Source organism: Telopea speciosissima, chromosome 7, assembly GCF_018873765.1.
Source record: "Telopea speciosissima isolate NSW1024214 ecotype Mountain lineage chromosome 7, Tspe_v1, whole genome shotgun sequence".
Lineage (NCBI taxonomy): Eukaryota > Viridiplantae > Streptophyta > Magnoliopsida > Proteales > Proteaceae > Telopea > Telopea speciosissima.
This window is the reverse complement of record NC_057922.1, coordinates 64,518,495-64,532,032: the sequence shown is the minus strand read 5'-3', so window position 1 is coordinate 64,532,032 and position 13,538 is coordinate 64,518,495. Positions and strand designations below refer to the sequence as shown.

The 13,538-nt window shown below is 40.9% G+C and overlaps 1 protein-coding gene across 1 annotated transcript in view; it reads left to right on the top strand.

The window, feature by feature from the left end:
- Positions 1–13,538, top strand: part of LOC122668844 — an 86,187-nt gene that overhangs the window by 48,452 nt on the left and 24,197 nt on the right. The window contains exon 12 of the mRNA XM_043865394.1: positions 1,498–1,560. Coding sequence (XP_043721329.1) covers positions 1,498–1,560 — 63 coding nt within the window. The remainder of the gene's footprint in view (positions 1–1,497; positions 1,561–13,538) is intronic.

The following is a 13,538-nucleotide window of genomic DNA, read 5'->3' as shown; positions in this document are numbered from 1 at the left end:
GTCTCCCTTATCAATATTTCAACAAAAAAAAATATACATTACCCAGATATGGCAAAGGATACACATTGGTCGTGCCAAAGATTTCATTTCCTGCATTTTGATTGGCTTACAAGGAGTATCAGATACGGGCTCGATTCATAATGATAAATGTCTGGTAAAAAAGCTTATAATTTGGCTGTGGTTAAGGAAAGAGGAATTAGTTTCCCAGGATCAAATTTTAGCTTTTAAAAATATTAGGATTCTTCTTTTTTTTTGTGTGTGTTTTGGGGGGGGGGGGGGGGGGGAGTGTTTGGAAATGGGTTTGTTGCATTGGACAGAGAGGGTTAAGATTATTGGAGAAGTTGTTGCAGGTGATTAGGGTCACAGGTTTAAGGGAACTTGGGGATTGGTTGTATGGTGTGATTATGAATTGAGGAAATACGACAAATATTGATGAAGGGACAGAAGGATTGCTTATGAGAGGTTATATGGTGGTTGATCAGTTAAAGATTAGGTTTTTTTTTAATGTTCTTGATATTTTCTTGGTGATCAGTTGGTAGTACAAAGGTTTCTTGGAAACTCCACAATAAATGGCAGTGATACTGAAGATTGAAGAATGGAAAAGATAAAAGATTCTTACCTTGGGTCCTCTTGGGATTCTGATAAAAATCAATATAGCCCATGGCGTGCAGCTAATTGTCGTACCAGTGGTGCTGGTTATCAGCCTTAACTAAGCCTTGTGCCAACTAAGCGGTTGGCTTAAAAAATTATCCTGTTTTGCCATTCCATATTATCTAAAGTTCTAAACTGGAAAATAGCATTGTGGTGACAGTACACAGGCCTTGCAAGAGCTGGTGGAACATGCTATCCTGAGTTTAGACTGTCCATACTCTAGCTTTTTATTTTTTATATTTTGCAAAGCTCTGACTTTTTGCCTATATTAATAAAATTTTTCTTTTTCACTGCCAGTCCAAAAAGGGGGGGGGGGGAAGAGGGAGAATGTCACAGCTATTTCTCCTTTGGGTGGTTCAGTCAATTGAAGTACATAGGTAACACTTTTAGGCTAGCATTTCTGTAGGATTGCAATTTCTCCTCTTAACTAGTGAGAATGGCATATAAGGTCCATAGTTGGATTGATAGAAATAATCTGACTATGGACGAAATAATCTTACTATGGACAATGTCTGCATTGGGTGGTTCTGTCATTTGGAGGAGGTAATACTTTTAGGCTTTAGGCTAGCATTTCTGTGGGATTACAATTTCTCCTCTTGACTAGTGAAAATGGAATATAAGGTCCATAGTTGGATTGATAGAAATAATCTCATAAAATTTCCGGTTTTGACTAGGTGGAAAAGGAACACGATTGTTTCCTCAGGTACCTTGTTTTGAAAATATAAAAAGTCCCATTTTTTCCTTTTATATAGTCAAATCTTTTGCATTTTTCTAAATTGAATATTTGAAATATTCATGTCAAGATTTAGCCATCTATGATGTATTGATTCCATATGCACATTTCAGGTGTTAACAATTTTCGCAGGGGCGCTTCTGGAAAAGCAAATCGTGATTGTCTGCTCTAATTTGGTATGATGATATTACACAAAATCTAATGTTTTGCTTATTAATATTAAGCCTTGTTTTAAAGTCAATAAGATCCTTGCTCTGTGTAGTTCTCTACCTTACCTTTTATTGTTATCAACTGCTATCTTTTTTAGAACATGAAAGTAATTCCCTTTGGTTTTTGTTGGGCATATAAAAGTACTCATATTTTCTTTGATTTAGGTTTAGTACTTGGCCTTCCATAAGAATGGGAACATTTGTGATGCTAATCAAATGGATGATTAGGAAATAGTTTCCTGATGCTCCAGAAACGTGGTCCATTTCTTTTGGTCATTAGATCTCATACTTTGGATGCAATTATCCTTAGCTTCTTTCACCATTTTTACATGCACACACACAAAAAAAAAGCGCTACCATGCCGTGACAGGCATCGTTTGTTCATTCAGATATTAGATCCTCTCAATCTTATTTCCATAGTATGATAACTTGGAATGTCTGGAATTTTTTTTCACCCCTTCGCATAATAATAGACATATCCATGATAATAGGAACCTTTACCCCTTGTTCGTGTTAATGTATCACATAGAGTGCAGAATTTTAGGTGTAATTTTGTGAGAGAAACCACGGAGTTAGACCTAATTTGTGGGTTTCTTATGCTGACAGGCAAAATTAATACAACTTTACATTGAGCTGTTAAGGTTCTCTTTTTAACCTTTTTTTCTAATAAGGGGATCAAAGATATATAAGAACATGTATTCATAAAATAAAAAGAAATGAAGATGCTGTGCTACGCCATGAAATTTGATCAGTTTGTGTGAATGTTTCAAGCAATTTTGAAAGCATATTGCCAGGATGCTTCTTCCTTTGGTATTTCTCTGCACTAATCGAAATAATGCAATGGTATCATCTAGCTACTTAATGCTGTCATGAAAACAGTAGGGTCTGGATCTTATTCTTTCATTTGTAGTTTCAATGAGTGAAACAGCCATCACAGAATAAGATCATATTATACATGCATCATTTAAATGAATATGAATATTTGAACATCTTATTTTTATTTTTGGGCTCAGTTCCTACTGAGTGACTTAAATGGAACTGAATCTGGCCCTCTTAAATGCCTTAACCATCTCATTCTCCGTAGAGACTTGCTCATAACTCACTAAACCAACTTTCAGATACTTTCTGATATTGTGATCCATATACTACAACTGAAAATTTAGCAGCACCTTAGATTGCTCCACAAGTCGATAAAATCATAAAACCGAACCTAAACTAGAATTTCATATTTATTTGTTTCTCTAAAAGGATTCCTGCCACAGCCTGTCAGCCTGATACCCATTCAATAATGTTAAAGTCTCCAGATTAAGAAATCAGCACATAAACAATAAAGAAAGAGGAGAGAAATCGTGAGAATGAGAAATGAGAAGTCACAGGTTGTTGGAATGCCTAGCCAAGACCTACAATAAGATATATGCAACTATTATAATTTTGTTGGAATGCCAAGCCGGGACCTACAATAAGATATATGTAACTATTATAATGAAAATTTACAAGAAAGAACATAACCAAACCTAAACAATACTGAACTACCCTTAGCTAAATACAAAAAAACCCAAAATACCCATAAAGTGGTGGTAACACTCTTGGAGAAAAACACACCGAAACAAGGCTGTGGTGAACATATCACGAAGCTGATCAGTAGACCTGACAAAGGGAGTAGAAATCAACTTCCGCATCGTGTCATCCCGCACAAAGTGACATTCAACTTCAATATGTTTAGTATGCTTATGGAAGACTGGATTACTATCAATATATTTGGTTGTTTGATCGTCACAATACATATCCATAGGCACAATTACTGGAAACCTGGAGTAGAGATTTCAGCCACATCAACTCAGCTGCTGTGTGAGTCATCACCTTATATTCCGCCTCAGCACTAGATCAGGCCACTATAGTTTGTTTCTTACTTCGCCATGTAACAAGATTGTCTCCAACAAACATGCAGTATCCAGTTGTAGAATGCCGATCACCATCAGAACTGGCCGAGTCAGCATTTGAATAACTAACAATAATAGCATGTCCATAGTGCTTGTAAATAAGTCCTTTTCTTGGAGAGTCCTTGAGATACCTGAGAATATGACATGCCTGTTTCCCGATGACTCTGATAATGTTTCCTCATAAACTGACTAATGACGCCAACAACAAAAGAAAGATCCGGTCTGGTCATAGTAAGATATATCAGCTTACCCACCAAACATCGGTATTGATACTTATCAACAAATTTCTTGTCATCCCAAGTTCCAAATTTTTTTTTATGAGGATCCATAGGAGTATCCACTGGCTTACAACCTAACATTCCAGTCTCAGTCAAAAGGTCTATAACATTTTTGTCTGGGATAGAACATAAACTAACCGCTTTGTTACTATGAAGAACTTCAATACCCAGAAAATACCAAAGAGTTACCAAATCTTTCATTTGATAATGTTGATGAAAATAGTCCTTTACATCCTTTATACCAGCCAGATCATTGCCAAAAACATTGTTATCATCAACATGGACAACCAATATACCTAAGAACCAGTTCAATGAACGAAGACAAAGTGGTCAGAGCAGCACTGCAGAAAGCCACATCCTGAAATAACTTTACTGAACTTATCGAACCAGGCCCGTGGAGACTGTTTCAAACCATAGATGGATTTATGAAGACGACAAATTTTGTGTTATTCTCCCCCTGAGCTATATACCCAAGAGGTTGCTCCATAAGTCCATATACATTTCTTCTAATAAATCACCATAAAGAAAGGCATTTTTTATATTAAGTTGAAAAAGAGGCCAATCATGATTAACAACCAAAGAAATAATAACCCAAATAGAATTAAGTCAGGCACTTGGAGAGAAGGTTTCAAAATAATCAACCCTTTAGTTTGAGTATACCCTTTGAGCATTAAACGGGCTTTCAGCCGTTCAAAAGAACCATTCAGATTATATTTAATTGTATGCATCTACCTACACTTCAAGATCCTTATCACTTTATCAGGAGGTAAATTAGTCAGTGTCCAAGTCTGGCAACTAACCAATGCATCCATTTCAATATCCATAGCAGATTTCCAACCAGAATTAGAGAGCACCTTATGCTAAGATTTAGGAATGGTGTGAGTAGACAAAGACAAAGAAAAGGTTCGAAAAGAAGATGGAAGATGTGAAACAAAAACATATTTAGCAATGGGACAAGTAACAAAAGACTTTTGAGTACAGAAGTGGGTACCTTTGCAAAGTGCAACTTGAAGATTAGCAGTAGGAGAATAAGGATCGACAGACTTAGGGTCTGATGGTGGGGAGGGAGGTAGTGGAGAAGTGACTAATTGTGGAAGGCTGCTTCAGACGGCACTTGTACGCCTGTAATCGCACAATTGAAGATGAAGATGGTGAAATATCTAAAGGAAGCAATGCTGGAATGGGAGGCAACAAAGGAAATTCAGTGGCCAAGTCATGTCCCTGAAGAGAGAAATATGGTGTGTTTTTAAAGAATGTAACATCAACATTAGTAAAATGCTGATGAGTAGAAGGATCATAACAACGATATCCTTTTTGGATATGTGAATATCCAAAAAAACACATCTAGTAACCCGTGGAGACAATTTATCAAGACTGGGACATAGCTGGTAAACAAAACTAGTACAACCAAACACTTTGGGTGGTAATCCAAACAAGGCAGAACCAGGGAATAAAATAGAAAAGGGGGAAGAATTATTAAGCACATTGGAAGGCATACGGTTAATTAAATTGCAAGCATTTAAAACGGCATTCCCCCAGACCCAATAATAATTGGGAACATACGTATGAAACATTAAGGATAATGCAACTTCTAATATGGAGGTTTTTCTGTTCGGCAACACCATTCTGTTGTGGTGTATACAAACAACTAGTCTGATGAATCATGCCATTCGCAAAACAACATGAATATATTTTCCATTGAGTATTCTCTAGAGCAATATCTGAACGAAAAACTTTCAAGCAAATACCAAATTGTGTTTTTATTTCAATGTAAACTGCTTAAAAATAGACATAAATTCAGAATGATCCTTTAACAAATGTAATCATGTGCAAAATAGGAAAATCCAGACCGACTTTTAACTCGACATGGACCCCAAACATCAGAGTGAATGAAAGTAAAAAGAGATTGACTCCTAGACTCATTACGAGAAGGAAAATATGTGCAGTGTTACTTTCCAAGTTCACATGCCTCACTCTTGTTGCGAGAGAGATTTGCAACTGGGGACCATGTGTTGAAGCTTGTTAAGCAATAGGTGACCTAAGAGAGAATGCCATTGAAGGGGGGAAACGGAGAAGCACCACGAACAGAGGTAGAAGTAACAATATAGGAAGCGCTGTCTTAATAGTACAGCCCCTCCTCATGACCTCCACCAATCATCTCATTGGTCTTGAGATCCTGAGAAATACAATAATGGTAGAAGGTGACAGAACAGTGATTTAGTAATATGACTGACTGAAAGAAGATTTAATTGTAACTTGGGAACATGAAGTACAGAGGATAAAGATTTAGAGGCGAAAAAGAAACAACACCAAGTCCAGACACCTAAGTGGAAGAGCTATCTACGAGAATGACTCGGGATGGATGACAAGTTGTCTGAAATGAGGAAAATACATCTGACGTACCGGTCATATGAGATGAGGCACCGGAGTTAACAACTCAAGAGTTATGTGAAGAGGAAGCAAGGAATGCAACAGTACCTGAATGAGCTATGGCAGCAGTTGACGAGGAGGCAGTGGATGATTCAAGATGCTGAACACGTTTCAGCCATTGACTCACAAGGTCATTGCGAGGCAAAGAGGTTGTGTGATTACCTCCAGATGAAGAAACAAAAGTGGCATTGGTAGATGGCACACCATCAGAAGTGTCATCAATCACAGAAGTATTAACAAACTGCTGTTGAGCTCACATTGAGGTTTGCCATGCTTACTCCAGCATTTATCTATGGTATGATTAGCTTTACCACAATATGAACACTGTTGTAAGGATTGTTCAATTTTCTGTCCACTACGATGTTGGCCATGAGCTTCATAATTACCACGACCACGTCCTCCCCCTGAGCCACGACCTCAGCCAGTGAAGGTATTACCACGGCCACGACATCACTCGACAAATGCAAAATAGTCTTTGGAGGAGGATGATATATCTGATTTAGAAAAATGATGGTGATACAAAATGCTGGATACGGCAGTAGGCCTCATTCATCGAAGGAACTTTATCACTGGCCAGCAACTAACTCTTAACAGGTTGTGGATCAGCAATCAAACCAGATAGGACTTTTGTAAACCTGAAATTCTGCACGATGATTCTTCAATAAGTTCAAATCATTAGTGAGAGGCTGATATACGTTGAATTCCTCCCACATGTCTTTAAGGGTTCTCCGATGGATTTGTCACCCTGCTTGAAGGAAAATATCTTTTCATACAGATAATATATTTGGGATAAATTTTGTCTTGGGAGAAACTTTCTTTCAAGTCATCCCACACAGCTTTGGCAGTAGAGCGATACTTTACATTGGCTTCAATAGACGGTTCCTTTCAGTTCCATAGCCATATCAGTAGGGTGTCATTTTCACGCATCCACTCCTCAAATTCTTTAGAGTCAGCAGGGGGAGGCGCATATAACAAATATTTCAATTTCCTTTTCGCATTGATATACACTTTAATGGCTTGGGCCCATGAAAGGTAGTTGGATGCTCCAATAAGCTTAATAGCAGTTATTTGGACATTAGCTGAGTCCATGGCAGGCTTAGGGTCACCTATTAGTTCACGCAGAATGACATTCCAGCAACACAAAAGACGGGGTTATATTGAAAACCCCAAATCACAGCAGCCACAAATGATTCAAAAATAAAAAAACCCACGATTAAGGAAGAATCTTGGCAACTACAGATATCAATGTAACGTAATATACGATCACTTGGGTTAAACAATTCCAGCAGGAAGAGTCAAATAACCAAGCCACAGGGAAACTCCTCCAAGCTCCAGAATTTGTGTGGAAATTTCCGCCGAGGAAACCGCTCCAAGCTCCATTCTGATTATAGATGATCAGGGTCTTTCCTTTTACCAGAAGCTCACCTATGAATGGCTGCTGTCTCAATGTCTGAGCTACAAGGTGTTTGGTCACGACACTGGCAAGTGCAACGTTCCTTCATCTACTAAAAGTTCAACCCCTTCCATCCTTCTTGTGCCTTCTCCTTCTCCGTCTCCTTTGCAGCAGGGTCTAACTCCTTCGCATCTCCCCCGTCATCCCAGTCAGGGCCGTGCTTGGCTTCGAAGTTGACATCGCCGCCGTGGATACCGGACTCTCCCCTCTGTTGATTCTCCGAAAGGTAGGTCCCTGGAACCTAGCAACCTCCCGTCTGTTCTTTCCAGTCTTCTGACCGCTGGTCCAAGCCTCTGCGCTCTGCTACAGGCCTCTAGCAATGGTACTCTGGCACCTGTGACACCTCTTTCTGACCCCCTTTGCCCTTCCGCTACTCCCTTCTGTCCCCCTTCTTCCTTGAACCCTTCAACCTTTCCTCTTCCAGTTTCTTCCTCCCTGGCTTCCCTGACAGACCCTTTGTTGAACTCCGCCATATCCTCTTCTGGCTTTGCGAAGCCTAGATTTCTGACCCCCTGCCCTCCACTTTAACCTCTCACTCCTCTCTTGTGGGTCCCATTATCCCTTTAACCCCCACTTCATTAAACGCTTCTAATCTCCCTTCCCTTTTCGGTCCTGGGCCTACCCTTCTTATTGGGTCTGGGCTTCACCCTGGGTTTAACTCAATTAAAACCCCTCTGGGCTCGGGTTCCTCTCTTTACCTGATCCATTTCTCTCCTTCTTCCTCACCCCTCTGTCGAAGCTTGCTGCTTCTCGCCTCTGGCGATATTCCTACTCCAGGCATCACAATTCCTCCAGACCAAAACCTGCGTTCCATCGTTTCCTCTCTCACAGTCCCTCTAGGGCCTTGTTGCAACTCCCCTCTCCTTCCAATGATTAAAGGCTTTCTCTGGAACTCCCGTGGGCTGAATTCGTCGGCCAGACTCTGAAGTTAAATCCCTCATCAAGTCTCAAAAAGCTTCTTTCTGCTGGCTCATTGAAACCAGAGTTGCCCAACTCTCTCCGTATTGCCTCCTCAGCCCCCTCCTGGTCCATTTTTACCAACTACTTTCATTATGTCAATGGTCGCCTCTGGTTCCTTTGGAATCCTGCCAATTTCCATGCTGATCTCCTTGCCTCCTCCTCTCAATACCTCCATCTCAGACTCTCTGGCCTTCTTGGCAACCAAATCTGTTTTTTCACAGCCATTTATGCCTCTAACTGCACCTCTGAGCGCATTGTTCTCTGGAATGACCTTCGGCTCCTTGCGAATCTGGTGGGCTCCAATCCTTGGGGCATTGGGGGAGACTTTCATGTTGTCCGCTCCAGTCTTGAAAAACAAGGGGGGAATGAGGTTGATAATTCTTCAGTTGATGCTTTCAATGATTGCTTGGAAGACATCTGTGTGGCTGATCTTCAATGGTCTGGGCTGACTTACACTTGGCACAATAGGAGAAGTGGGACAGCTGGGATCACTTGCTAGTTGGATAGATTCTTGATTAATGAAGCCTGGCTCTCTGCCTTCCCTGCTTCGCTTGCCATCTTCCAAACCCAAGGTATCTCCGACCACAGTTCCTTTTCGGTTACTATTCAACCTCACCCATCTTTTGGTCCCAAACCCTTCAAATTTTTTGGCATGTGGATCTCCCACACCTCTTTCCTCCCCCTTGTCCAATCTGCTTGGGACAAACCAGTCTACTCTTTCTCCTCCCCCCTCCTAGCCTCTGCTAAAAAGCTAAGGAATGTCAAAGAGGCTCTTAAAGCCTGGAATAAAGTCTCCTTTGGCAATTTTTCCTCTATGGTTTTGGATTGCAGGTCTAAGCTCTCGGACATCCCAATCAGGCTTCAATCAGATCCTCTCAATATTGTCCTGGCCGAAGAAGAGAAGTAATCAGCCATTCTCCTCTCCTCCTTGATAGCCCAAGAAGAAAGCTTCCTTAGGCAAAAAGTTCGAGAAAAATGGTTGAACCTTGGAGATTCCAACACTGCATTCTTCCACTGATCCCTAAAAGCTAGAAACAATGCTAATGCTATTATGCAGATCCAATCTCCTGATGGCACTTCCATTATTTCAGTTGAAGGCATTAAATTTGAGGCAGTCAGATTCTTCAAACAACAATTTCGGCCCTAGTCCCTTGCTCCTGATGTCCCCATCCCTAATGGTCTCCTCATCAAATTTATTGATTCCTCTTGCATTGATGCTCTCTGCAAGATTCCATTAGAAGAAGAGATTTTGGCTGCTGTCCCCGCTCCCACAAGGAAAACAAAGCCCCGGGTCCTGATGGCTTCAGCATGGGTTTCTTCAACTCTTGTTGGGAAATTATCAAAGATGATCTTGTTAAAGCTGTCCAAAGCTTCTTCTTCAATCCATCTCAAGTCAAAGGCATCAACCAGACCTTTCTTTGCCTCATTCCTAAGAAAGAAGGGGCTGCCTCCATGTCAGATTTTAGGCCCATTGCCTTGTCCAACTTGCTCTACAAATTTATTGCTAAGGTCCTTGCTAACAGGATAAAAAAGGACATTGATTCTCTTGTCAGCTCCAACCAATCAGCTTTTATTGCCGGTAGAAGCATCTCGGACAATATCCTTCTTTGCAATGAGCTTGTCCGTTGTTTTGATAGAAAGAATCACTCCTCTGCTGCCCTTATGAAGATTGACCTGCATAAAGCCTTTGACTTTCTAAATTGGGATTTTATTATCAAGGTTATGAATATGATGGGATTTCCTCCAATGCTTGTTAATTGGATCTACCACTGTATCTCCACTCCTCAGTTCTCGGTGTTGGTCAATGACTCAATGGCAGCCCGGCAGGTTTCTTCTCTTCCTCGGTTGGAATCAGACAAGGCTGTCCACTGTCCCCATTTATTTTCACTCTTGCTTTGGAAGTCCTTTCAAGAGAGATTCAATGAAAAACTGATCAACATCTCATTCTCCCTATGTGCAATTGCAAGCGGCTCAAGATATCTCACCTTGCCTTTGCCCATGATCTCATGATTTTCTCCAAGGCAGATCTGGGTTCGATTGAGACCATTATGGGCTGCCTATCAGATTCAATGCAAAACTGATCAACATCTCCTTCTCCCTATGTCCAATTGCAAGCGGCTCAAGATATCTCACCTTGCCTTCGCCGATGATCTCATGATTTTCTCCAAGGCAGATCTGGGTTCGATTGAGACCATTATGGGCTGCCTATCCCATTTTGAAAACTTGTCGGGCCTCAAGATTAACCCTCTAAAATCCATGCTGTTTGTGGCTGGAATTAATGATCAGCTAAAACTCCTTTTGCAAGAAAAAACTGGGTTTCCTCTTGGCCAGCTTCCTGTGAAATACTTGGGTCTCCCCCTTATTCTTGCCAGGCTCTCGGCCCATTACTGCACTCCTATCCTTGAGCTTCTTCAGAAAAAGCTCCAGCTTTGGAAAGGAAAGCTTCTCTCCTATGCTGTTCGCCTCGAACTGGTCAGATCAGTCATGCAAGCATCTTACATCTATTGGTCCGATATTTTTGTTCTCCCCCAATCCATCATTAAAGCTATTGAAGTTCTCATGTGTGGCTATCTCTAAAAAGGCATCGAATTTTCTAGATTTCTCCACCCTATCAGTTGGTCCTCTGTTTGTCTGCCTAAGAAAGAAGGGGGTCTTGGATTAATAAGAATTAAAGAGGTCAACAAGGCTGGAATTCTTAAGCTCATTTGGAAGCTTGCAGCCAAGTACAACAGTATTTGGGTGGATTGGATCTATTCAGGGTTCCTTCAAAGTGATTCTATCTGGACTGTCAGCAGCTCTTCGGATGCTTCTTGGGTTTGGAGAAACATTCTCAAATGGAGAAACTTAGCCCTTGGGGCTATTACTACCAAGATTGCAACTGGCTCCAAACAAGACTTTGGCTTGATCATTGGCATCCCTTGGGCATTCTTCTTCCCTTAGTGAGCTCCAGGAACATTTACAAGGCTGGTCTCCACAGACTTTCAACAGTTGCAAACATAATCTCCTCCGGAACTTGCCCCCCCCCTTCCCCGCAGCTTGCTTTTATTTGGAACTCTCTCCCTTCTCTGATCGGAAGGAATTCAAATTCTAGAGATCTGATTTTTTGGACTCCTTCAGCCTTAGGTATCTTCAGTTCCAAATCGGCTTGGAATCACTTAAGACCTATAGGCCCCTCTATTGATTGGTACAAGGTTGCTTGGTTCAAAGGCCATATCCCAAGACACAACTTTTGTGTTTGGTGCATGCTTTCAAACTGTCTTCCAACTCAGGCTTTCCTCATTTGGCGGCATCTTAGTGTCTCTCCTGCTTGCTGCCTCTGTTGGAACGGTTCCGAATCGGTTGATCATCTGTTCTTTGACTGCCCTTTTTCGGCTTCTATTTGGTCCGGAATCCTCATCAATTGCTGGCCTAGGATAAGAAGGATTCTGCCCCTTCGGAGGGAGTGGAAGTGGATCATCCAAACTTTTGGAGGCAACTCGATTTGTGATAAAATTGGCTTGTTGGCTTTTGGGGCTACAATCTCACATATTTGGATGGAGAGCAATATTAGGAGATGGACTTCCAACTCTAGGTCTTTCAGGCATAGTTGTCATGGCGTCGCCATGGCGACATCGCTGGAATAATGGGCATATCGACCAACGACATGGGATATGTAAGAATATCGACCGATATGGCCTCCATGGCTTCGCCATGGCGCTGAAATGGACGCCATACGATGATATATGGCCATATCGGCCGATATTCATGTTCAAGTGTATAAAACTTAAGTTTTTAATAATTATTAATTTTTTTTGACCTTTTAAAAGATAATGCTTTTATCTTAATGTGGATTGGAGGTTTTGACTTTTTAAGTTACACCTGCAATACACATTAACATAAAAAAAGTTTAAAAAACTTAAAACAATACACTATAACCTAACTCTAGTCTCTTGGGAGAAATAGAAATCGAAAAAAGAGAACAGAGGAGAGAGTCGTGAGATCGAGAGACGCAGTTCTTCACTTCTTCGAACGGCTGTTGGCCTCCTTCCTCGGCTCTGATGAGTGCTCCCAGCTCTGGCAACCTCTTCAAGCAGGTAAGTAATTACTGTAATTGTTTTTTTTATTATTTGGTTTTCTTCTTCTTCTCCTTCCAGTCCTCCGGCAACTCTCTCCTACAGCTCTTCTTCTTCTTCTCACTCATTCACATACAGTCGCGACTCCAGCAAGACTGTGAGAGACAGAGAGGGGGTTTTCTAACTCCTTCAGTTCAGTTCTTCTTCCTCTTCAGTTCTTCTTCTCCTCCCATTGCTTTTTCAGTTCTTCTTCTTACTTATTCGTCTTCTTCAGTTCCGGCGACTCCTCTTCTCCTTTTTTTTTAATAGATAATATTCAGTCACAGAGGGGTTTTTTTCTTGTGACAGTGACACAGCCAAAGACACTCGGCTGTTGTATTTTTTTTTTGTTTGATAAAGCACTAAAGCAATACCAAGTCACCAACAACAGTTTTTTTTTCTTCTTTCTTTCTTCTTCCCTTGCACACAGCCACACACACAGAGACAGAGGGAGAGTGTCGAGAGACAGAGAGGGGGGGGTATTGATAATTTTTTCATGTTACACTTTCATGAATTAAACCATAGTAGATTAGTAGTACACTTTCCTGTTGATTTTTGATGTTATAGGGTATATATTATAAGCATACTAAATGACATTAAAAATAGAGAAAATAAAATATAAAACATGGTCGACATGTCGATATATCAATTAGATACCCCTCCACCGACTTGGATCGCCGTGACGACGTGACAACTATGCTTTCAGGCAGATTTGGGATTCCATCTTCTTCGATGTCAGCTCCAAATCCTCCTCTCCTTCCCCTTCTTCCTCTTGTGTTAATTCCCCAAGGAA